Source organism: Barbus barbus (genome assembly GCF_936440315.1).
Source record: "Barbus barbus genome assembly, chromosome: 1".
Classification (NCBI taxonomy): Eukaryota; Metazoa; Chordata; class Actinopteri; order Cypriniformes; family Cyprinidae; genus Barbus; species Barbus barbus.
Window position 1 is genome coordinate 13,801,747 of NC_136729.1, and position 27,197 is coordinate 13,828,943.

At 38.9% G+C, this 27,197-nt stretch overlaps 1 protein-coding gene and 1 pseudogene across 2 annotated transcripts; both read left to right on the top strand.

Moving 5' to 3' along the window:
- The first annotated feature begins 4,390 nt into the window (after positions 1-4,390).
- LOC306852491 (transmembrane protein 256) lies at positions 4,391-9,353 on the top strand. Its single transcript, XM_079389372.1, has 4 exons — positions 4,391-4,895; positions 5,106-5,143; positions 5,723-5,803; positions 7,242-9,353. The coding sequence occupies exons 1-4, from the start codon at positions 4,814-4,816 to the stop codon at positions 7,383-7,385; spliced, it is 345 nt and encodes a 114-aa protein (XP_079245498.1). The 5' UTR covers positions 4,391-4,813; the 3' UTR covers positions 7,386-9,353.
- Positions 9,354-22,783: 13,430 nt separating this feature from the next.
- LOC306869880 (nucleotidyltransferase MB21D2-like) lies at positions 22,784-26,366 on the top strand (annotated as a pseudogene). The gene is made up of 2 exons: positions 22,784-22,802; positions 25,020-26,366. The product of its transcript is annotated as a nucleotidyltransferase MB21D2-like (transcript).
- Positions 26,367-27,197: the final 831 nt, after the last annotated feature.

Here is a 27,197-nt window from a genome sequence, read left to right on the forward strand (position 1 = left end):
GTAAGACTATAGCACAGAGAACTATACAATACATTTTCAGCAACATGACAATAGTAACTGATAATATAGGAAACCGCAGACAAATGTACATAATCAGTTGCATGAATGTACCAAAGCAATCGCAACTTGTTCAAAAGAATGAGAAACTTTTTATGATATGCATAAGTGACTAGATGAAGTAGTTTTGAGAATTTCATTTCTGATTCCAGAAATGCACCAAAGCCACAGAGAAAAACTGTAAGCTGACTTGGGCCCTTTTATCTCCACTGAAGGTTCTGATTGGTGTGTGATAAATTTCGACTCCTAGTGTTTCCACTTGGGTAATTGTGTGCTAATTGAGCTCAAACTTTGCAGACTTGAGTGAACAATATTGAATGCTAGTGCTTTCTAACTGACCACATGGTATAAGCACTGAGAAATGTAGGGATTTGTGTGTTTTTGCAGTTTTTGCAGTAACAGTTCACCAAATCTGACTCATGTGTCAAAGCAGGGAAACATTGTTTATAGTTTAGGGAATTGGGTGTGCTTTTTGAAAAATGGCGTTATGGTTTTGAAATTTTTGTTTAAAAAGCCTGGTTATAGTGTTTTAGCAATCGAGAAAAACAGTAGTATCCTAATAATTTTTGGCATAAAGAAAAATGTATAATTTTGACCCCGTATTGTTGGCTATATTGCTACAAATATACCTCAGCGACTTATGACTAGTTTTGTGGTTCAGGGTCACAAATTTCATTTTTGGGTGAACTCTTATCTTTAACAGATGCAATTAATGCATGTTGCCTTTTGATTAGAAGAGAGATGATTTATAGAACTTGATGACAAGTATATATAAAAAAGTAGATTTGGAATACTGGACATCTTGTGGTTTGATCAATCATTTTGAAGGTCTAAGTGTTTTATTGCATTGGTCTTTTTTGTGAGAATCCAAATAAACTACTTTTTTTAACAAACAGAAATGACCTTGTCAGATGTGGATTCTCATGAAACCTGGCAAAAACATGGGCAGGCTGCAGGAGGAATTTGCTTCATTGAAAACTAGTGCTTGGTTTAGAAAGCCTTGACAGAGACAGCCACAGTGCATGTGGTTTTAATACTATAATGTTTCACGGTTGTGCTGTTCTGCTTGACATTATGTCTACTGTTAGTGGCTAAATAGCGCTAGTGAGAAAACAAAGCCATTTAGCTTGAACAGACTGTCAGATGTAGTCTCTTAATGTACTCTGAAACACATACTGTACAGCTGTCTGCATCCGCCTGACTGCCTCGCTCCCACACACACACAAAGAACATTACTCAGCCTATTAAGAGAAATGTACTTGACAGTACAGAATTTGCTAAACAAGAGTAGGCCTATGTAGCACACCGATAATGCAGACACAAGTACACAAACATCATCTTATACACTAGTACTGCCAAAGAGGTTAATCTACAAGTGGGTCAGGCTTTGCCTACATTTTGGGGACCAAATCTTACCACTAGGACAGTAAAATATGAACTTACCTACATCACAGGGACCAGACAACCACCATCACATGGAAAACAACTTACAAAACATTCTGTAAAAAATTGTTTAAACGCAAAGGTCAATGGAAAGTTCTAAGAAAAATGACATACATATATACATACAGTACCAAACATATTTTCAAACCTAAATATAACCCTTACTTAAAACTCTCGTACACTTGTGTAAACAGAGTATGGAAAGTACAGAAGGCATGGAAATGTTTTAATTGACTGCAGTTAAGAGTGTTTGCATTCTAGGTTACCTCAGCACTGTTGCACAAATGCAAATGTAGGGCCTAAAACTTTTGTGTTGTGGGTTTAACAGGTTAATTATTTTGTGTGCACCACAAATTTGGACCAAAACCTTGTTTTTACTCAAGGACAGGATTTTTAAAAATTTAATTTTCTATATTTTAAGGGCTTATTTTGTACACCTACAGACGTTTTACAGCGTTTTGAAAGACAAAGTAAAACAGCGTCCCTCACTGGACACTAAGAGCCCTCGTGCCTGCTTTAGAGAAATCATAAACAAGCTCCAAAATGGCTATATTCCCCCAGCAGTTGAACAGTGAAATTAAAACCATATACATACTCTAAAAAGACTGCAAATATTCATAAGAAAATATAATTGGTTTCATATCTTGCTTCTGGATTTAGAATGTGCATTATTAACAAGTCTGCGTTTTTTTCTAGAATATAGAGATGTGCACGAACCTATGATCCACGAGAATTAGATTTAATAACTTTTTTGAAGTGAAATGGCGGATTATTAATAATTCATACGCACCACATTATGCGTGCGGCGGCTTTCGGTGGCCAAGGTTGAGAGCTTGTTTGATGAAACAGTGCAGGGGCGTAGCCATCATTTCAAAAGTGGGGGGGACGGAATGTCTAGTGTTATACCTGTTTTTTTTTCAGTTAACCCTTGTCTAATTGACAGGTTTTATTTTTAATCATACCTTTTTGCTTAATATGCTTTATGATTATATTATTATATATGATTAGAAAACAGAAGGAAAGGAAGAGAAAGAAAAAAATAATAAAATACAACAGCTTGTCACTGGGACAGTACCCTTAAAAGGACATCTTTGTACCTTATTTATCCCAAAAAGTTTCATAGTTGTACATTAGATTCAAGATTTTTATTCATCACATATACCATTATACAGAGTATAACCAGCAGTGAAATATAAGTCAAACGGTACAAAAGTCATTACGGTACATATTGGTATTCTAAGGTACTAATATGCACCTTTTTGAGTATAAGTTACAAAGATGTCCTTATAAGGGTACTATTATTTACATATTTCAAATTGTATTTTGTGTGTTGTATGTACAGTACATGGCACACAGTAATGGATACTTGCACATTCACATACTTCTTTATTCTGTTCTGTTCTATTATACATTAGTCTGATTAGTCTATGTTAAAAGAAATATCTTATCATAGACAATGCTGTAAATCTTTACCTCTGAAGCCTCACTGAAACTTTCTGCCTCATTCACTCTCAACTGAATTCACTTCTGCCTCTGACTATAGCAAATAAAGCAGTGTTTGAAACATGTACATACAGGGAATAGTGACATACAGAAGAAAATAACACATTAAGTACACTGCTGGACAATAACCAATCATTTGTATCCTAAATTAATTTTTAACACTTTAGAATGATAAACACATATTCACTATTAACTATGACTTTTGCCTCAATAAACTCTTCATTTACTGTTTATTAATAGCTTGTAAAGTAGTTGTTGTAGTTGTTAAGTTTAGGTATTAGGTATAATTATGGGATGCAGAATATGGTCATGAAGAATACAGAATTAATATGTGCTTAAGTACTAATAAACAACCAAATATGCAAGCTAATAATTACATACTGTAGTTAAAAATTATAGCTGAGAAGTTGTTCATCATACTAATGTTATTTTTATTTTTCTATATTTGACTAATTATTTTCTATGATTGGTCCATATATAATCCTACAAACGCTTGTGTATTAATAGATTTTATACAATATAAAAACAGCCAAGTGTATCAGTTCTTCTCACCTGTTAAGTTTGTTTTTCTTGTGTGTCGTCCTGATTCTGTCCTAACAAACTAAACCTAGGCTGACTGTTTCTTGTTCATTCTTGACAACACATAAAAACGTCAATTTAGTGCACTAATGACAGAGCACCCCTAAATGAAGATCGGTCCTGTATCAGATCAGTGCTTGCATAGCTACCTGATTGAAATACATCATGTAGATTTGGCAGAGTTAAACGTCACAATGCTGCAAACGCTGTAAAATCTCAGTTCAACATTATCTTTATTCTTATTTGAAGGGTTCTGATAACATACATACGTGTTAAAATAAAAGACGTTACAAAAGAGTTACGGAAAAAATACACTGAAAATAAATAAGTGCATGTTTGTCCAGGCAGCTTTTTTCCCCTCCATATAATGAACATCAAAACTGGCTAATTATTCAACAAGAGCAATAGGCAGAGTCACTGAACACCGTGCAACACTATTCAGATCCCACATGACAACTTACGCTGCTTGACTTCTTCGTAAAAAAAGGATTGAAGAGTTTTTTGTCGCTTTGAACTCATCTCGACCTCTAATGAATGATGGATATAGCGCGGGACCGCGGGCGCGAGCCTGGACATGTCGTGACGTCACAAACTGAGTGACTGATTGCCATGGAAACGTAAACGTCATGTATAAATTATCTTGTCTTTTTGAATTTTAAATCATTCTGCATTTATATACATTGCTCCATTAAAACCTCAACATGTCGAGAACACAACTGTCCAATGAAAAAGTGCGGGGGACGACTTTACTTTTTATAAAAAGTGGGGGGGACACGTCCCCCGCGTCCCCCGCGTAATCTACGCCCGTGAAACAGTGAATGAGGGTCACGGCAGTCGCATGTCGGGGTTTCAAAAGATGGGGTTGCATATCTAAGAGGGAAAATTATATATAAATAAAAAAATATTGTTATTAAGGTTTAAGTGTTTCTGTGACCTTGAATGAAAAAAACCCTTTGCGCAAAGTGTACTATTTTAAACAAATAACTCATTATAATTGTATTAAATTGCTGCACTTACCATATTGTGAAATTTGTTTGATCTTAGCTAGTTTATTGTCACTTCACTGAAAAGCTTTATCGGAACGCTCACGTGATGTGAAGCTGTGCCTTTGGACGCCATCTTGGCTCAGTGCTCGTATTACAAGTAGATAGTGTCATTCTTCCTGTTAGATCCGTAATGACATCAGTTTCCTGCATGCGCTTACAGTTGTTCCCTGGTTACTTCAGGAGTCATGAACGCTGCTTCGCTGGTCCAGAGGGTAGCAGGGATTTCTGGGGCTCTTGCTGTCGCAGCAGGTGCATATGGAGCTCACGGTAGGTCTCCTTTCTGATCGATTGTGTTTTATTTGGCAGATGGGTCTCGTCAGGCGATTGCTGCGTTAAGACGACTCAAAAATATTAGCTGCTACACTACTGGGACCTTGACAGGTCGAACGTGACCGAGCGCACGCCAGTGAGCGTTTTCTGAAAGTTGTAGCTATAAAGCTTTTCTGCAACTCTTTCGTGTCTTTCTCTCCTGGGCAGGATTCAGACACAGTGAAGCGAGTGATTACCAGAGAGAGGTGAGTATATTTGGCTATTATGTTCTGTTGCTTTGTCACTCTTTTCATCTGGCCGAAATTCTTAAATGGAAAACTGTTTAGTTTGGTACATAGACAGGGCCTTGTTGTGGAAGTCAGTTTCATCCAAATTAGAAAAAAACTAAAAAAACTTATTTGATAAATAATAATAATGACATGAAAAGTGAAAACTCTAAAATAATGTTTATCATAATTGAGACAAACTTTTTTACTGTCACAGTTATGACAGTTATGATTTAATATCATAATTTGTTTATGTAATAATTGTGACTTTCATGATTATTACTTATTTTAAATCATAATTATGACTTAAGTATGATTTAGCAAAGCATGTTTTGTTTTTTTCTTGTTTGGTGGAAATAGGCTTCCATTGTATGGGGTTGGGAGTAATAGACCAAATATTTTCACTACATAACCTACATTGCTGACTTTAAAAACAGAGGAAACCTTATGAATGCATTATTGATAGTTTTTTATTTATTATTTTAGGATAAGGTCCAACACTTTTAGCCCAGAATTTTAACCCATGTTCTATTTTTTCTGTTCTATTTGTCTCTTCAGTTGTATGATACAGCAAACAAGTATCACTTCTACCACAGTCTGGCATTGTTAGGAGCTGCTCGGTGTAGAAAACCTGCTCTGGTAAACACTTTTTTATTATCATTCTTACACTAACATGAACATTTTTAGCTCTAAACTGAAATCAGAGTAATGACAACTACAGTAATTACTGATATCGTGAAAATAAACTGTCTCAAAGTGTCCCAAATTTATCTGAATCATTTTGTTTTTTTACATTATAGCCAGTCTATACCTTTCAGATATATGGCTGTTTGAGGTATTTTAATGTTGATAGCCAGTGGCAGTATTCTGCCATGTAATATTGTCTTAATTTTTATAAATCTTATAAATTAGCTGTTGTCCCAGGCAACCGATTTCCTAATAGCAGCGTTTTATGTCTGTCTATTTTCTATCCCTCTGTGGTCTCTTGTTTCTCACATTATTAAATGGTAGAAAACTCAGATCAATATATATAATGTCTATTTATTCATTTATTTGGTAAGTAGCCTTCTAAAACAGGATAATGTGCAGTCAGCCGCTCATTATTATAAAATAAATCCCTTTAGGGACAGGATGATACAAGTCCCCTACACTTTGTGCATTGTTAAACTGTAATCTATCTATGATAGTGAATAATAATGTCATTGTAAACCTGATACCTAAATAATTCCATTACAGTGCTTGGATACTTTAAAATGTACATCAGTAGAGAAATATGCTTTCACCCCCTTAGAAGGGTGTTTATGGCATCCACCTTCAGGGCAAAACTGGACCATGGCTGCATCTGAAATCGCATATTCTCTGAGTAGGTACTTCTTTTAAGTAAGTAATTAATCCACGGCCGCAAAAAAAAGTTCTGTTTGGTATGAATGTGTGTAGTGTGAATGTCATCAGAATAAGTCACTTTACTGCTATTCATAAATCCTCATGGGATAGTTAAGTGCACTTCAGAATCTCACCAGAACTAGCAAGTCATCTGGGTATTTTTCGCCTACTGTTTTGGCTGCTATACTATTTTTCGGACATTCAACTCTTTTCATAAACCGTTAGTTGCCTACTATATAGTGAAGTATGCGGTTTTAGATGCAGCCCATGTTATCCTGCCACTCTTTGACTTCTGGGCTGAACGTCAGTGACATCATCAAATGTCACTGATTTATGAGTTTCTACTGATTGGACATCACTATCAAACCTGGCACCCTATTTGATTTGTTACCATGTCTGCATGTATTATCAGTCTACTGTTTAAACTATATTAATTTCATGTTTAGATTCACACAATAAACACCTTTTGATCATTGTCAGGCTGAAAGCAACTGAATAGAGTTGTAGAAGAATGATAATCATAATGCTGTACTTTACTTGATGACCTCCACGGAACAAAATGTATGTTGGTTTGAAATGAACTGAATAAAACACCAAAGCTTAAGTAGAGTTTTTTATTGAGAACCAAGACTTTGATAAGGAACAAACCTGTAGCAGTCACATAAATTAACACACACTTCTTTTTTTCCTTAAGGCGGGGGCAGTCCTCCTCGCTGGCATGGGCTGCTTCTGTGGTCCCCTCTACCACCAGGCCTTAACCAATGACCCCAGCTTCAGCAAGCTGGCACCAATTGGAGGCTCATTGCTCATCGTTGGCTGGGCTGCGATGGCTCTTTGAACTTTGTCTCCATTTGGCAGACCCATGTGGTTTTAACATTCTCAGCGATTATGTTCTGTTTTGCCATTTGAACATGAAAAGAGGAGCTATAGGGTTACTGAAGAAGAAAGGGGTGGAGAATTTCACATCTTATCTAACCCCTTTTCAGTCATGTCTGGAAAGTGATGATGAGCCCTGGGGATCAAACATAATTCTTTTTTTCTCCACACTGTCACAGGCATCTTTATTTTGTCAGCGTGGGGGCTTATTACTGAGAGTGCATGAGTCACACTCTGGGTTTGTTCGTGTCTTGAAAGTGTATGTACATACTTTTCCTTTGTTTGAAAAAATAAAGCTGTCTGCAAAGCTGATTGCCAGTTTGACCTTCTGATATTGAAGGAAATGTTTCTCTGAACATCTCTCCCAGGTCAAGATTTCAATAGCCTTCAGGATTTGAACCTGTGAGTATGACCGTACAAAGCAGTTAATTATCGCGACCTCACTTTTAGCGCTTCTAGTGTCCATCTTTATTCAAATGAAAAGTGAAATCCAATGAGGTTCTAATACTAGGGCCTATGACTGTCGGCACATAGTTGGGTTGGGGACCTTTGAAAATTGCTTTATAAATCCTCAGGTCAATTTGCAAGGGCAGCCTCATATGCCAACTCTATTGAGGCAAAAGGGTTCTATTGATGCCGCACGTCCCAATAAAGTGATCACACCACTCGTAAAAACCTCATTAACTTGGTCTATTAGAAGAGCCGTGCAAATCAGGGCAAGGCAATCAAACCACTTTAGTCTCCTCTTCACTATCCTGAAGGAAGCATAAGAATCTGTGCTTGTAAAAAGACAGACATCCATGCTTATATGAAGGACCGAACAATATAAAGGTATTTTCAGTTATGTATTTAGCCTATAATTAGATCTGATTTTGGCATCGCCAAACTGAAGCCTGTTTTTGAAAAGTTTCTTCCTTGTTTCCTCTTCCTCCTCCCTGACATTTCAATAGTGCTGGGAATTGCACCAGTCGCTCATTACTGAAGTCAGATCAGGGTCTCCTCGTTAAAATCCATAAAGGCGTATCGTGCTCTGCTTCATGAGGCCGTGTTAAGTGTCTCCTCCCTGGCTCTGTCTGGATAGATGCAGCCTGTAAAATTCAATGTTTAAAGCAACCAATACATTGCAGTGGCCCTGTGGTCATTCGGTCGTTAAATTCTCATCGCGCTTGAATGATCTTTCTGTGTTTGAACCAGCATCTAAGGGGCAGCGCTGTGGGCAAGCAACTTTTAACTCTGTTTTGCTTCAATTGGTAAGAAGCGGTCAGTGGCAGTGAGGCAGGTACTGTTAATTGCGACTCATGGGAGTTGAAGCCTCTCTTTGTCTGTATTCATATGGCTTAACTTCCTCCCCTGAACACCAACTGACATTTCGCATTTACCCTCGCTTTGTGTGGGCAGTGCCAATTCATTTCCCAGTCTGATGTAGAGCGACCCCGGTTGTCGAAAGCGACGTCGTCTGAAGGTGTGGGAGGTTAGGATTTTTTTCACTTTGAATGAAATGCTCACACGTACTGATATGATTGCCTAAACTCTCTCTTTCCCGTTCCCATTTTTTGAGGCGTCAATCGTAACAGCACATCCCGCAGAAGATTGCTAATACAATTTCATGTCAGTCTCCTTTTAACCCTGCACCAAAAAGATTGTCATTCTTTCTGATGTGCTGCTTCAAAAACTGTCACTATAACATTCTTCAATATTAAAATCTTATTTGAACTGCTGTCCAGCCTTTTTGTGCCATAAATATGGCCATGTAATTTTGTGTGAGAGGCAGGTGGATTGTGTTAGAACAAAAGCTTGATTAAAGAACTGAATACAGAAGAGTTTTGTATTATAAATGAAGATATAAGTATATGCGCATTAGATTAAATGTTGGGAATGGTGCAGAGAGAATGATGCTGCAGAAGTGAAGAATTAAAAGCACCTCGCTATCTTTGGCCTCCTCTGTTTCTTCCATGGCATCAATTATCTGTGCTGTCAGCCTCTTAGATGCTGCTTCAAAGGGGAGGTATTTCAAGGTGACACCACAGCAGAGGGGGGCGGAATGGGACGGGGAGACCTGGCAAGGGTTTTGAAAATCTTTTGATCACTCTTCACCTCCTGGAAAATAGTATTAGAGAGAAGAGTTGTCAGGGGAGCATTTGACTGGAGTCCTTTTAAAGGCTTGTTCCCTCATTCTAAAGGGCAGATATGCGGTTCTCAAACTTTTTCAGGTTGCAGACTAGAATCACCAAAACAAAACCATTCAGTCCACATAAAACTCCAAATCTGGGGAAAGCATTCAGCCACCTCAAAGCAATCACATACATTAGTGCAGAAGTTATACTTAGTTTATACCCTTTAATCAAATAATTACAGTTAATATCACGGTTTCTAAAATATATATATATTTTTTTTAAGTAATGAAAATGTTTGTGCATCTTTCTAGGGAGTTATGTTTATCAGATACAAATACACTACTTTTTTTTTTTTAATAATTTTTGTAAGACAAACAGTAATACTGTGAACTATTTTTACAATTGCTGTTTTCTATTTCAGTGCAGGCTATTTTAAAGTGTAATTTATTTCTGGGATGACAATGCTGAATTGTCTTCGGTGTCACACGGTCAATTCTAATGCTGAAACTTCATTGTTGTTGTTATTATTATTAATGTTAAAAACAGCTGTGCTGCTTTTTTTGTGGGAACTGAGATGCATTTTTTTCAAGGTTCTTTGAAGAATAGAAAGTTCAATATAATTTATTTGAAATCTTTCATAAAATAAACGTCTTTCAAAAAAAGTTAACATTTTCAAATGACAGAATTCATAAAAAAAGCTGCCTTTTAGGAGTGTTTCCAGTTGTTACCAGTGATCATTTCTATTCTTGCTTCCAAATCAAACCATATAATATAATCTAATATAATAGGCCTATAGTAGATTTATAATAGAAGAGGGGGAAAACGTATACAGAATAGAATTTACCTACAACTGCGAATGATTGTTGCGAGAAATAAATCAGTGCACAAAGTTTACTCTTTTGTATAATGTGCACCTAAAGCTGATGGCCTGGATTCATTTGCGTCCCGTTGAAAAAGTACTACTAATCCCAAGATCCTCGGTGGAGGTCCCTGATTTCCGGGAAGGTGTGCGCAGGGGACCTGTTGGAAATGACGCGAGCTGAAATCCTGTTTCAGAAAAGAAATCAAAACAAACAACCCGTATGGAATTATTTTTGTGTCATTATTATTCAAACAAAAATTCTGTATTTGAGTGCAAAACTAATTATTTTGTAATTAAAAAATAAAAGTTTGCAAAAAAAGTCTTCTTAAGGTTCAAAATTAAAGTAATTGAAAACAAAATAATTTGCAGTGCGTGTAAACCTTTAAAAAATATATGTTTTTCTTTGTGCACTTCAAAAACTTTTCATCACTAATCCACAAATGTTGCTCTCTTTCCTGCCTTCTTTTTTTGCGGGTCTAAAACTTTTGTTTGCGAGTTGAAAAGTTTTGCTTGCGAGTGAAGCTGTGTGGCAGTGGGCGGTCTCTACGCACCAGGATGAAAGGCCCTTTTCTATTGGCCACTCTCGATTGAAGTGACAGGTTGACCACGCCCACTACGCTTTCCCGCCACTGACGCCAGTCTGGCAGAAGAGTGAGCTTCTAATTCAAGATTCAAGATTTTTATTCGTCACATACACAATTATACAGAGTATAACCAGCAATGAAATATAAGTCAGTTCCGCTCCAAGGACAGTGCAATTGTATAGACAAATATTAAGAAAAAGAAAAGAATAAAAAAAAAAAAAGAATAAAATATAAGATAAAAAAAATATAAATGTGCAAGGTCAGTATGTTGTTGACATAAATAGTAATATAACAGGAATGTGCAAAAAAGTTGTACAGGGTATTTAAATGGCAGCATATGAGGTAGAAAAAATTATGATTGATATGGTGATGTTAACATGGAGTCAAGTGATGTTATGACACAAAAAAGCAGCAATGGCCAGCAACCGCTCCTTTACTGGGTAAATTAACTAATGTAACATCTTAAATTCAGTGACTAGTGAACTGAATTATTCTCTCTTCTCATGCTCCCCCACCTAAATGTAGCGGACTTCACCCAGCACCACAAATAGACCACCGACACCAGGCTCTTTGGGGAAGCAAGTCTGCAGTTTATTGAAAGAGGACAGACAATTAACACACACCCCTTCAGACTCGCTGTGATTAATCTGACTCTCTCCAGTCACAGGCTGTTCTGATTCTACACAAAGTTTTGTATCACAATGAACATTGTCTTTCTTAAAGAAATTGACATTTACACAAAACAAATGATAAAATAAACAATTAACAGTACATTCAATTACTTTGATATCATAGCTAATATATCTCAATTTGTTAGATCGTATAGTGGTTTCTTTTCTTATTTTGTTACACATACCTACAGTTTATTGAAAGAGGACAGACAATTAACACACACCCCTTCAGACTCGCTGTGATTAATCTGAAGGATGCAAAAAGAACATTAGTACCGTCCTCCTTAACAACAACTGCAATTCTTGTACACAGATTTCTCTATAAACATACATTCTGACATTAAAAGAAGTTTCCCACAGTTACTGCACTCAATGACATTCCCACAGACTCAATCCACCAAAAATTATATGATAGAACACTTGTTAACACGGAAAAACCCACGATCAATTTTGGCGCGAAAGCGGCAACATGAAACGAACATGTGCGTTCATAAAACTCTGAATATACATCAAATTCCTCAACAGTTAAATACATGTTTACTCGTTCCAGTTTCATAACACCTTTACGATTAATACTAACTCAAAACTTCAACTAATAAAGCACATTTTCACTCTTTGATGCAGAGCACTGCAGAGACATACCTGACTCTCTCCAGTCACAGGCTGTTCTGAGTAGGGGTGGGCGTATCGATCCTAATATCGATACCAACGTTGGTATTGGTATCGGATCAATACTAGCCTGATAAGATCGATACTTTAGGTTAATTTTTTCTCCTATACACGTAATAACATTGCTAACACATACAGCACAGTGTAGACATGTCTGGGTGCATATGCCGCTCTTTTCACATCTCTGATGCAAACATTGCTGCTCCTCCCCTGCTACGCTGTGTTTGGTTGTCATGCCATCACGTGACTCAGCGGCTCCGAGCGCGAGCGGATAGTGAGAGATGGAACGGAACTCCGAGCTACAAACGAAATGAAAAGGGGAGGAAGGAAATCCTTCACATAGTGCATATTATACCTGTATACCGAATTTGTCCTTTTTATACAGTATCACTGTAAGGTGTGGACTGAGTTTAGCTTTTTAAAATTATTTCTTAATCTTTAAATTTTCATTATAATGGTTTTCTATGGGAGTAAAATGCTTAACATGTTGTTTAGCATGTTTGCATATATATTCTGGTCTCAGCTGCTTGCAACATATTATATTTCATTAACAAGCTGTATACCGAATTTAGTTTTTATTTATTTATTTGGTCTTTATCACTGTCTTCCTCCATTCATTAATTGCACCATATTAAATGTTTTTATATTGCAATTAGAGAAAATTAAATTCAACATGTTGCATTCATGTTCCGGGTTCATCTGCTTACCTGTACATGCATAGTAGGCCTATATATTTTTATAAACTATACCAAATTTGGCCTTTTCATATCACAGTTTTGTTTTATTGCGATAATAACAAACAAATATTACAGTATGTATAAAACAAACAGAAAATACAGTACGTACATAACATACTAAAATCCTTTCAATAATAAACGAGTTATGGTTGAATAGTTCTTTTTCATATCAATGTCTTCATTCAATAAGCCACTTACGTTAAACTTTTCTTTATAATGTTTTTTTATGGGAGGAAAATACATAATGTGAAAACTTTGAGCGTTGCTTTCATATTCTGGGCACATCTGCTTACTTGTATATCTAGTTTGCAACATTAATAAGGTGTATACTGAGTTTTGTCTTTTAATATTACGTTCTTAATTTATTAAGCAACATTATTTTTATAACTCTTTTCTTTGGGAGGAAAAGACTTAACATGAAACTGTTTATTGCTTTCATATTCTGGGCTCCTCTGCCTGCAAAGTCCTTTTAGAAAGGCAAATAATATCCACGTAGCTTTAAGGTGAATATAATATTAGTCATATCAACATTAGTATTGTTATTTTTTTTTAAATTGTTGTTGGTCATTTAAATTAGTTTTTTTACATGACAAGTATCGGAATCGGTATCGGTATCGGCGATACTGGCCCTGTATTTACTTGGTATCAGATCGATACCAAAATTTGCAGTATCGCACACCCCTAGTTCTGAGAGAGCAGGCGCGACCGGTCCATTATCAATGACGTCACTCCCGGAATAACTTAAAATATTAATGATAAATAAAAATACATATTTTTCTCCTGTTCCACAAGGTAAACAAATAAAGATCATACACTTCGTTTTCCAATCGTTTGCCTAATTAAATAAACAATTTGGAAACCATTTCAGTTGTTAAACACAAAGAAAAGTTTGCTGGAACAGTTACAAAAAAACTCACAACACTACATAAATACATAACGTTAGCTAAGCCTGTATGTAGTTGGTGATACCGCTGAATAGATTTGATTAGACAACAGTACCTTATCTAACCTACAAGTTTCTATAGTCTTTGGTTAGCTAGCTGTTTTGTGTGTGTGTGTCTGCCAACTTCAGAAAGGAAAAATACGGTACAATCGCGTGTATGTATTTTATGTAAGTGCCTAACGTTATGTTAATTAAACTACACACACACAACAGCTAGCTAACCAAAGACTATAGAAACTTGTAGCTAAGGTACTGTTGTCTAATCAAATCTATTCAGCGGTATCACCAACTACATACAGGCTTAGCTAACGTTATGTATTTAGGTGGGGGAGCATGAGAGGAGAGAATAATTCAGTTCACTAGTCACTGAATTTAACATGTTAAATTAGTTAGCTTACCCAGTAAAGGAGTGGTTGCTGGCCATTGCTGCTAGATGCTCGCTCTTCTGCCAGACTGGCGTCAGTGGCTGAAAAGCGTAGTGGGCGTGGTCAACCTTTTACGTCAATCGAGAGTGGCCAATAGAAAAGGGCGTTTCATCCTGGTGCGTAGAGACCGCCCACTGACACACAGCTTCACTCGCAAACAAAAGTTTTAGACCCGCAAAAAAAAAAGGCAGGAAAGAGAGCAACATTTGTGTTAGTGATGAAAAGTTTTTGAAGTGCACAAAGAAAAATATATATTTTTTTAAGATTTACACGCACTGCAAATTATTTTGTTTTCAATTACTTTAATTTTGAACCTTAAGAAGACTTTTTTTGCAAACTTGTATTTTTTAATTACAAAATAATTAGATTTGCTCTCAAATACAGAATTTTTGTTTGAATAATAATTCCATAAACCCGGGGTCTAAGGCAGAGCGCACCGAGCCAGCGGTAAACAGGGTGTGTGTGAAGTGAAGTGACATTCAGCCAAGTATGGTGACCCATACTCGGAATTAGTGCTCTGCATTTAACCCATCCAACGTGCACACACACAGCAGTGAACACACACACACCGTGAACACACACCCGGAGCAGTGGGCAGCCATTTATGCTGCGGCGCCCGGGGAGCAGTTGGGGGTTCGGTGCCTTGCTCAAGGGCACCTATGTCGTGGTATTGAGGGTGGAGAGAGCGCTGGACATTCACTCCCCCCACCTACAATCCCTGCCGGCCTGAGACTCGAACCCACAACCTTTGGATTACGAGTCCGACTCTCTAACCATTAGGCCACGACTTCCCACGTAAACTATATAAGATAAAAAAGTGTAAACTATAAACAACGAAAGTCATCGTTTAATCTAGAGGTGTTTAGCCGGTTAGCTCGCTCCACACTTGCTAGTCGGCTCATTTGGGCTGCTTGATCTTCACGCATCTCATGCTTGTTTATAACAAGAAAACAATCTATTCCCTCTCATACAGCACATGTCATGGGGAATTATTGCTTAGATGACATATTTCAGAGGTGCCGCTATGTTTATAAGAATGGCCTGCCAAGTGGATCAGTTGTTAGGCTAGAGAGACATTAGCTGGTTGATTAATCTGCCCACTGACCCACATTCCGCTTCAGCCGCTATGAATAACTATATAGGCGGTATTAAAAATTAATCTGAGTTTGAGTTGTGTAATTAGTGGTACTGAGTAAAAAATGTTCAGAATGTGATTCCAACGATATCGCTCCTCCGTGCCTTTATTGTTATAGCTGTGGTGTGGACTTGAATTTTTTGTATTATCATTGTGTTTATAGTTATCGTCCTTGATGTGAACAGGCCTTAAAACAGGAAAATAGTGTTGATAATGCAAGAAACACTCAATTTTCAGTTAAAGTCAGTTTATCGTTGATTCAGTGATGTCATCCTCCAGCTAACTATCTGTTTATCTGTATATAATGTTAATAATGTTTTATAAGTTGTATCATCTCTTTTTACATTCAGGATTTAGGATGTTCAAATCAAGTGTGAATTGTATAAAACAGATGTGAAAGACTGAATATGTCATTTAGGGTCGGTTCTAAGAAATACACATTTTTAAAGGACATTTTCATTATACTGATGAGCTTTATTTATCCAGGCCTCTGATTCAAAGCTAGACCCAAGTGAAGCTGTTTGTCCAGCAGATGTCTCTAGTTCCCCTTGTTTGTTTGTTTTCCCCTCTCAGTACATCCCATCAGTTCTCCCCATCACCCTTTTCTAATCACTTGCTATGCCCTGCCACAGTGTAAACACACTAAATGTCATCTTTTTTGGCCTTTTTTTGTGTGACGCAAGTGAGGGAGAGACAGATTTGTAGAACTGCATTGTTCTTTAAAACATGACTGGAGCTGTTTCACATAATCCTGTCAAATGCTGCATTAGGTGACAGTTTCTATTTTTCCTCTCTCATTCTGTTTTTTTACCCTCCACTCTCCTCCGTAGAGAAAGTTTCAGCCTCTATCTGTTTTCTGGTTTTGTTTCGCATGTTGCATTGTTACCTGTGAATCTTCCAGTACTTTGGTTTACTTTTGGACCTTTGTTTACTGACATGGTTGGATGATTTTTTTCTGCCATCCTGCCAGTGTAACTTTTATGTTTCTTTTAGTCTACCTCCTGTTGCTATCATTTCCTTTTTTTTTCTCTCGGCTTTAACTCCTTGATGTTCAGCCAAAAGCCTACTTTATTTTTCTTGCTCACTGTTTCCATCTCTCACTCTCTAAAAATATGCAGACATTTTCAAAGCAACATCCATCACATACCTACTGAGAGTGATGGGTAGACAGCTTTTTATTTTTATGCTAGGCAGGGTGCTCCTTAGCATTCATTTGGAATATTCTGCCTCATTATATATGAATAAAAAAATTATGATCTACTTTTGATGACCCTTACCTGGCCATCATAATTTAGGTGTTAATTCGTTCAAGACCCGAATAGATTCATGTGAAGTAAGGCCTTGATTTAAATTGGCATTGATGTCTGCTTCCTTTAGCAATGATCATGATTTCTCTTTTCACACCTCCATGACCTGCAAACATTAACATACCATCTGCATGCCAGCCTCTCTAGACTTAGTACAATCCTGCAAACGTATTTCTCCCAGAGGAACTAATTAAATCAGAACCATGTTAAAAATGTAAAGGGCAAAATGGATCATTGTTGTTGTAGAAAAACAAAAAGCACTAAACTTTGTTGTCCTGTAGTGAAGGTCACTGAGTCCCCGCAACAAACACCATCAAAAATTTTCAAATTGTGAAAACCTGTATTGTTGTTTGTGAAAGTGACGTGACATACGGTCAAGTATGGTGACCCATACTCGGAATTCGTGCTCTGCATATAACCCATCCAAAGTATATACACAGAGCAGTGAACACACACACCGTGAACACACACCCGGAGCAGTGGGCAGCCATTTATGCTGCGGCGCCCGGGGAGCAGTTGAGGGTTCGGTGCCTTGCTCAAGGGCATCTCAGTCGTGGTATTGAGGGTGGAGAGAGCGCTGGACATTCACTCCCCCACCTACAATCCCTGCCGGCCAGAGACTCTAACCCGCAACCTTTGGATTACGAGTCCGACTCTTTAACCATTAGACCACGACTTCCATGTGTAGTCATGTTGATTTTCGCTAGGCTTCAGACTAGGGCTGAGCGATTAATTGCATTTGCGATAATATCGCGATATGAAAAAACTTGATTTGTCAACCGGAGAGGCTGTGATTACACACAGTCACGTGACACGCAAGATTAAAGAGGTGTGTTAGACTTGAAGATCGGTGTATGACATCAAAGTACGGCGAGAGAAAGCATAAGGAGACGCTCACTCTCTTATAGCTCTCGCAGTATTTGATGACGCACAGCGATCGGTCTAGCTGCGCTGCTTCAAGTCGAACACATCTAAGCAGTCTTCAGAGGAAGCGTTAAGTTGGCACGCAATGTTGCCAAGTCCGCAGTTTGCGGTCTTACATATCATGCAGACTTAACGTGCTACACGTTATACAATGTTTCCAACATTAATTATAAATCAGCATATTATAATGATTTCTGAAGCATCATGTGACACTGAAGACTGGAGTAATGATGCTGAAAATTCAGCTTTGCTTCACAGGAATAAATTCTATTTTAAAGTATATTAAAATAGAAAACTGCTATTTTGCTATTGATGATCATAAGAAATATCTTTAAAAAACATAAAAAATATTACAGATCCCGAACTTTTGAATGGCAGTGTATCTTTTTAAAGATTTATTAGATTAGATTAGATTAGATTCAACTTTATTGTCATTTTGCAGAGTACAAGTACAGAGCTAATGAAATGCAGTTAGCATCTAACCAGAAGTGCAAGAATATAGTGTTTTATATACATATAAGTGCAGAGTAAATGAAGATATGATTTACAGAATGTACAGTGGAATTGCTATATACAGTATTGAGCAGAGTATATACAGAATATAAATAGGAATGCAATGTAGGGATTGTATGTACATTATGAGCAGAGCAATGAAGGGTTATATATACACATTATGAACAGCAGAGACGTGACAACAGTGGTAATAAATAAATAAATACAGCTGAATGAGTGTGTGCAAGTATTGATAGAACAATGTATTCTATGCAAAATAACAGTAGTGCAATATTTTATAGAAATAGTTTACTGTGCTTTGTACAGTAAAAACTTTAGACAGTTTATATTGTAATAACTTTAACAATGTGCAGTCTGTGCAAAATATGAGTAGTGCAAATGCATGTGTGTAAAGTACTGTGACCAGTGCAGTAATAAGCAGGTGCAGGTTAGATTGGTGGTGTGGCGTTCAGAAGTGTCACAGCTTCGGGGAAGAAGCTCTTCCTGAGCCTACTAGTGCGAGAGCGTAGGCACCTGTAACGCCTGCCGGATGGAAGGAGGGTGAAAAGTCCATGGTTAGGGTGAGAGGCATCCTTGATGATGTTTCTTGCCCTGCCCAGACAGCGCTTATGATAAATGTTCTCAATGGAAGTTAACTGGGTGCCGGTGATCCGTTGAGCAGTTTTCACCACCCGCTGGAGTGCTTTGCGGTCAGATGCGGAGCAATTGCTGTACCATACTGAGATGCAGTTCATGAGTATGCTCTCAATGGTACAGCGGTAGAATTCCACAAGGATCCTGGGATTCAGGTGAACTTTCTTAAGGCTCCTTAAGAAGTAAAGGCGCTGCTGTGCCTTTTTGACCAGAGTGGAGGTGTTATGGGACCAGGTGAGGTCATCAGAGATGTGGATGCCAAGGAACTTGAAACTCGACACACGCTCCACTACAGCTCCGTTGATGTAGATGGGTGTGTGTGCATGACTCCTAGTCCGCCTGAAGTCCACAATGATCTCCTTTGTCTTCTGGGTATTTAGTTCTAGATTATTGGTGGCACACCACACAGCCAGGTGCTGCACCTCATCCCTGTAGGCTGATTCATCGTCATCCTTGATCAGACCTACCACCGTGGTGTCATCTGCAAATTTGATTATGGTGTTGGAGCCATAAACAGGAACACAGTCATGGGTGAAGAGGGAGTACAGGAGAGGGCTCAGTACGCAGCCCTGTGGCACGCCGGTGTTCAGGGTGATGATGGAGGAGGAGAGGTTATCTAACTTAACAGACTGAGGTCTGTTAGTCAGAAAATCTAGAATCCAATTGCAGATGGGTGTGCTGATTCCAAGCTGGCTGAGCTTGGAGATCAGCTTGGAGGGGATTACTGTATTAAATGCAGAACTGAAGTCTATGAACAGCATTCTCACATGTGTGTTTTGACTGTCCAGGTGGGTGAGGGCAGAGTGAAGTGCTGTTGAGATGGCGTCCTCTGTTGACCTATTGTGGCGATAGGCAAATTGGAATGGGTCTAGTGTAGCAGGGAGACAGGATTTTAAGTGGGATGCAACCAGTTTCTCAAAACACTTGGCAATGATGGGGGTGAGTGCAACAGGACGGAAGTCGTTAGGGACCGAGGCAGTGGAGTGTTTCGGTACTGGTACGATGGTGGAGGTTTTGAAGATAGTGGGGACAGTTGTTTGGGCCAGGGACAGATCGAAAATGTCCGTGAAGACCCCAGCTAGCTGCTCCGCACAGGCTTTAAGCACATGACCAGGTATTCCGTCAGGGCCAGCTGCCTTCCGTGCATTCACCTTATGCAGAGTGGAGTAAACATCTGATGTGGAGAGTGTGAGAGGCAGTTCACTGGGTTGATGCTCAGCTTTGAGTGAGATCTCCTTATTATTTTGATCAAAACGAGCATAAAAGTGGTTGAGCTCGTCTGGGAGGGAGGCAGAGCTGGAGGGGGGCACAGAGTTAGGTGGTTTGTAATCTGTGATAGATTGTATGCCTTGCCACATACGCCGGGGGTCTGAAGAATTGAAGTGATCTTCAATCTTCTGTTTGTGTGTGAGTTTGGCCTGGCAGATACCCTTCCTCAGGTTGGCTCTGACTGAGCTGTAAGCCTCCTGGTCTCCAGACCTGAAGGCTGCATCTCTTGCTTTGAGCAGGAGGCGAACCTCTCTGTTCATCCAGGGCTTCTGATTGGGGAAAATTTTACTTTTTTTGTGTGTGGTCACTCTGCTCACACAACTGTTGATGTGCTCCAGGACAGAGTTGGTGTAAATGTCAATGTTAATCTGAGAGTTTGTGGTGGCCTGGGCAGCAAACTCATTCCAGTCTGTGTGCTGGAATTGATGTTGAAGAGTGGAGTCAGCACCTTCCAGCCAGATTTTAACAGTCCTTATTGTAGGTTTCACACGTTTGATGACTGGGGTATACTTGGGGAGCAGGAACAAAGAGAGGTGATCAGACTGACCCAGGTGGGGGAGGGGTGTGACTTTGTAGGCATCACTCACATTAGTATAAACGTGGTCCAATGTTTTATGCCCCCTTGTAGTGCAGGAGACATTTTGATGAAATTTAGGGAGAACAGATCTAAAAGTGCAGTGATTGAAGTCCCCAGCAACGATAAAGGCTCCATCCGGGTGCAGAGTTTGTAATTTGCTAATAGCAGCACAAAGTTCTTTCATAGCCACGTTAGCATTAGCGTCCGGAGATACATAAACTGCAGCAGCAACAATGCAAGTAACTCACGTGGTAGATAGAATGGCCTGCACTTGATAATCAGGAACTCCAGCTCAGCAGAGCAGTAGGTATCAACAATGACAGAGTCTTTACACCATGATTTATTTACATAAATGCATACTCCACCACCCTTGTTTTTACCAGAGGTTGCTGCTACTCTGTCCGCCCTGAAGAGAGAGCGTCCATCCATATGCACCACGCTGTTTGGGACATCGTTGCAGAGCCATGTTTCAGTGAAGAACATAACATTACAGTCCATAAGCCATTTCTGTGTGAGGGTCCAGATCTTTAGTTCGTCCATCTTGTTCATCAGAGACCGTACATTGGCAAGGAAGATGCTGGGCAGAGCTGGTCGATGTGGGTTTAGCCTTAGCTTAGCACGCAGCCCTCCACGCTTACCCCGTCTTTGTTTACGGTCTCGACGCCGATGCCGAGCACTTCCGGCCGGTACGAGTGATCCGCCTGTCCGCGGTGATCTCAGTAGCTCCGGCGGGATTTCGCTGAAGTCGAAAGGATGATCTAAAACTATGTTGGAACACTGTTTGTTGATGTGCAAAAGTGACTGTTTAGTATAGCTGTAGTTCGCATAACTGAATCGCGCGAACATGAGTGAAATAACCAGGTAAATTAACACTATTTTCCTAAATCTGGTAAGACGCTGAGCCTCGCGATGTGTTCGCGCCACCATCTTGATAAAGCTGCTATCCATTTATGTGCTGCTATCAGCTTCAAACAGACCTGTTTACATGGCCTTTATGCGTTCGATTTCAGACAAATGAGAACAATAATTAGTCTTTTTAAAATGTCATGTAAACACTAGTGTAAGATAATGCAACTAGCTTGGCTTCATCCATCAGTATACACGTTAATTGGAAAATGATAGTGTATGTGTCTGTATCATGTATGCTTGGACAGATAGATTGTTGCATTATTATAACTGCATTCTGTGTCATTTAAATCATGTTGTAGTTATTTAACTTGGAAACGTCACAAATAGGGTTGTAACGGTATGAGATTGTCACGGTATGATAATCGTCTCGAAAATATCACGGTTTCACGGTATATATTAAACAATAATTCTTGTCAGTAACAATGACTCTTAAAAGAATAAGAACAATTTGAGTGAACAAATTCTTTATTGCAACAAACTTAAAATCATTTTAATGAAAGTAAGCCTATCTTCTGAGAAAAAAAAACAATTACAAAATAAAGCCATAAGCCTTATGTATATCTATATCACACTTTAACATTTTAATTAATGTTTTAAAATGTTATCAAATGAAAATTTAACAACACTTATTTTTGGCAAAGTGCTGCACAACAGAGGTATTCTAAGTTAAAACATGGACAAACATGATATTCCTTAAATGATGTTTAAATTAATTATAAAGAATATTATTATTGTTGTCATAACTTTTAAGTACTTTGTACAATGCTAATTTATTTCTGTCAGGACTTCAAGTTAAATTGAACTTTTATTTTGACGGGTTGTAGAAGACCTTTGAGTTTAGTGTATTTGACAATGTTTTTTTCTCAAATAAAACTGGTTTTCTCTCAGAGCAGCTCTGCTGATGTTCATGTTTATGTAGACGCTGAAAACACCATTAGTGTCATGCATGCATACTTCAGTATGTAGTAGATTAAACAGCGGCACTCATATCTACGGGTTTCCCTCTGCATCATGGAAATTATACGTCCTTATAACTTGTTATAAATGCGACATACCTTTATCTGCATGGAGGGTTGATGTCCGCGAATATGAGCGAACATGTTGGATGTATTGCCTGCTTTTGCAGCCACTTTGCGTCCGCATTTTTTGCAAATTGGATTTGTCCTCAAGGACAACCGCACGTTCATATTTATTTTTTTTAATATCCAAAGTATTCCCATACTGCAAATTTAAACTTTTTTCGGCGGGGGATTGAGATTAGATACAATCTCTGTCTCTGTCATTTCAGCAGAGTTAAGCAGCCGAAATAAATTGCATATGTGCGGGTGAGATTATTATATATATTTTTTTTCATAATTTTATTTTAAACCGTAGATATGCAAATGTTTACGGTATGATAACCATGTACATTCAAACCGCGATAGACCGTCATATAATAATTGTGACTATATGAGGGAGTGATGAGTGAAATGCAGCTGGTGCTAATGGCTTTTGCCTTAGGGACTGTTGAACATAATGAATTAATTTGCATAAACAAACTGGTAATTGGTAAAGCCATTGCTGCTTGTGTTAGACGACATGATTTTTACACCCCCAGCAAGACAACAATTATTTTACTTATTTCCCTAGTGAATGATTGTGTAACACATCTATATGGCAGCTGTGCTTACAGTATTCAGTATTTGTAAAAGCATCCTTTTAATTACAATGGATTGAAAAAAAAAAAAAAAAGAGTGTGTAGTAAATAATCCTAAAGAAATGTTTTGATCAGTTTCTGCCTTCATAAAATATTAAAAGGCAAGACATTAATTTTCATTAAAAAGATTCCACTGGAGATTGTAAATGTTAATTTTAAAGAATTTAAAGAGCTGGGTCACATCTGGGGGAAAAAAAGAGCAATGGCTTGAATTGCAAAACAGAATTGAGGGAGACCATTAATTTATATCTCTTACTTTGAATGAGCTGGAATTATCTGACTTTGACTGAGAAGAGGTTTAGGGAGATTTCTGTCTTAGGAAAAGCATCATCTTCCTCTGTTTCTCTCCCTTCTTTTTATCTGCTTTTATTCCTTCCTCACTTCAGAAACCAATTATTTAACACTTACTGCATATTTTATATATATATATGTGTGTGTGTGTATATATATATATATATATATAAGTGATCTTTCTTGCTCTGATATGGTTCATGCAATAAAAGCTGTTGGAGTGGGTTTCTGCAAAAATGTTTGCTCCCATGTTTGCTCTAAAGCAGGGGTTCCCAAACACGTTCCTGGAGCCTCCCCAACATTGCACATTTTGCATGTCTCCTTTGTCTGACACACCCATTTCAGGTCTTGGAGTTACTACTAATGAGCTGGTGAGTTGAAACAGGTGTGATTGATAAAGGAGACATGCAAAATATGCAGTGTTGGGGAGGCTCCAGGAACGAGTTTGGGAACCCCTTCTCTAAAGCAAGCATCCTCAAATCTCACCCACTCTGCAGAGTTTAGCTCTAACCCTAATCAAACACACCTGAGCATGCTAATCAGAGTCTTCTAGATCATTAGAAAATCACAGGTAGGTGAGTTTGATCAGGGTTGGAGCTAAACTCTGTGGCAGATTGGCCCTCCAGGGAAAGATTTGAGGAACCCTGCTCTAAAGGCTTATATTCTTATAGATTTAAAAGTATGATATGTATCTAAACACCAGTAATTTTCTTTAAATTGAGTCCTGCATCCTAATCAGTTGTGTGCCATAGGGCTGCACATTAGACTGTTTCTGCCCTTCGTCTCTCCTCTTGCTGTTTAGCAAGACACAAACGGGACGTTTGGCCAGGTGATGCTTTTCCTCATTAGTAGGGTGAAGATTATTCTTAGTGCACTTTCCTTGGGAGCAATAATGTAAGGAAAGATTTTCATATATATAAACCACTAACAAATGGACTGTTTTATTTTTCAGAATTTCCCAGCATTGTGTGCTCAAAAATTACTCGCCCTCAGGTTGTTCCAAACCTTTATGAGATACTTCTGTTAAACACAAAAGAAGATGTTTTGAAGAATGTTGATAGCCATTGACATCCATGTCAATTGTTTGATAACCAGCATTCTTCAAAATATTCTCCTTTGTGTTCGACAGAATTATGAAACTCATACAGGTTTGGAACAACACGAGGGTCAGTAATTGATAACAACATTTTTGGGTTAACTATCCCTTTAAATTGTTTAGAAAAGTGATAACGTACCCTCAGTCCTTCCCATTCAATGTCTAAAACACCCTTCCATTTGTCTTTTTAAAGACCTGTGATATTACCTCTTTTTGTCATGAATATTCTTCATCTCCACAGGCCTGGTGCAGAAGGTAGACAAGCGATTGCCGGTTGCCAATGAATACCTGCTGCTATCAGGTGGAGCCAGGGAAGGTGTTCTTGACCTTAACCCAGAGGACCTAGGTGACTACGCCAAAGGTGTTGACTTTGATTTGGACGTCACTCTACTGGTTCCCGCTCTTAAACTGCATGACCGTAATCAGCCTGTGACTCTGGACATGCGCCATTCCCCACCATGCCATTCTTGGCTGAGCCTGTGCCTCTGCGACCCTACAATACTGACGCGTTGGAGTATCTGCTGTCAAGACGAGAAAAATAGAGAGAATGAAGATGAGGAGGAAGAAACTGAAGCAGTACAAGGCTCCCATCCCTGCAGCCTCCTCAATCATTTGATGGATGTTACTTCTCTCCGTTGCTGGTTGCCGATTAGTTCTGGAGTGTAGTTGGGACGGCAGTAGAAGAGTTGCAGAGAAATCCTCAAAGAGGGATTCCTGTTCCTGATCGTGTGGAGCGGAATGGTCCACTAACAATGCTTATTCTCACTGCAGGAACTAGCCGTATCCTTTACGACTTGCTTCCAGTGGTGTCGTTTCGTGGCTGGCCGGCTGTCGCACAGGGCTGGCTCACGACCAACCATTTCTGGGATGGCAAAATAACAGAGGAGGAGGCCATCAGCGGGTTCTACTTGCTTCCTTGCTGTTCTCTAGCTGCCAGCCCCTCAACCAGACCTGACCGCGAATGGAGACTTGCCTTCTCCCGCAGCGAGGTTCAGCTAAAGCAATGCGTGCCCTACCCAATGGCACAAGCCTTCCAAGCAGCTAAAGCTGTACTGTCAAGACTGTTAGCTCGCCCTCGCACCTTAGCCTCTACCACCTACGTACCTTGATGTTTTGGGCTTGTGATCGCTTGCCTACAACCTACCTTAGCTGTCCAGATCATGAGACTCCTGCACGGCTGTTCCTTGGTCTACTTGATGACTTGGCTCACTGCATTCTGGGCAAAAACTGTCCTAATTACTTCCTCCCCCAGTGCAACATGCTCGAGCAACTTACGGACAGTGCCGCATTTTTAGTGGCACGAAAACTTGCACATTTACGTTCCGATCCTGCAGAGCACTTAAGAGCCGCTTTGGAGCAGGCACATCAGGCATGCCAGCTCAAACGTGAGGCCGCAGTAGCTGCGAGCAATGGCCATGGGTTATCATCACCTACCCATGGATATGGTGCGGGATCACCACAGGATGACCGGCTAGCACAACGACTACAACAGCTGGTGATAGAAAACCCTGGCAAGTCTATTTCAGTCTTCCTCAACCCAGATGACGTTACACACACGCATTTCCGCATTGGCGACAAGTTCTACTGAGTGGACTGAGCTGTTTTACACACTGCCCAGGGTACAGAAACCCTATACGACAGAACTTTTAGAAGACATAGTCATGTCACTGTGCTACGGTATTACCAAATAGTAAAACAGAGTCTTCTCAGAGGGGTTTCTTCCCTCTGTTTGGCTCAATAAGGCTGACTACAATCAAAGTTGCTTGACACTCCAATGAGGGATTGTATGAGTTTCACAGGTGTCACAATGTCAGGGAGAACAAAAGTAACAGGGTAAGGGTAGATTTTAGTTATGCGATATAAAATAAAAATTCAGTCGGATCTTAAGGAAATCCCCATTGACTCTGCACATCAAGTAGATTTGATTTAATGATGATATTCTGTAGTTTTTTTTTTTTACTTGCTACTCAATACTACTGACAAAGGAAACTAGTATTTTCTGCTGTGTTCCACAGAAAATCCAGAGGGCAGTAGAACTGGAAAACCAACTAGGCCAAGGTACATTATGATGAAATCGGATGTAATTTTTTTTGGTGTATGTGTGGAGAAGTTTGCAACTATTGATCTCATAATCTTCTCTTTCTTTAGTCTGTCAGTTACCCTGCTTGCTCCCTTTCTCAGGTACTTTTTTTTTCTTTTATCTGGTGAGTCTTGAGCTGTTGTACGATCAAAAACAACTAAAGCAGAAAGCGAGAAAAAGATGAGGCATAACTCGCAAATCTAGGCCTTGTCCTTAATGTATAAGAAGCAGTTGTACAGCCTGTAGAAACAATCTTTTTGAAACAAACGCTGTTCGAAGCTATTTTTTGTTTACTTATTTAGATTAAGTTAGATGCGGGTGATGGTCTATCAAATTTCA

Coding starts and splice junctions, on each gene's coding strand:
- LOC306852491 (XM_079389372.1), top strand. CDS start 4,814: ATGAACGCTGCTTCGCTGGTCCAGAGGGTAGCAGGGATTTCTGGGGCT. Junction 4,896..5,105: donor AGGTGCATATGGAGCTCACG/GTAGGTCTCCTT, acceptor TCTCCTGGGCAG/GATTCAGACACAGTGAAGCG. Junction 5,144..5,722: donor CGAGTGATTACCAGAGAGAG/GTGAGTATATTT, acceptor TTGTCTCTTCAG/TTGTATGATACAGCAAACAA.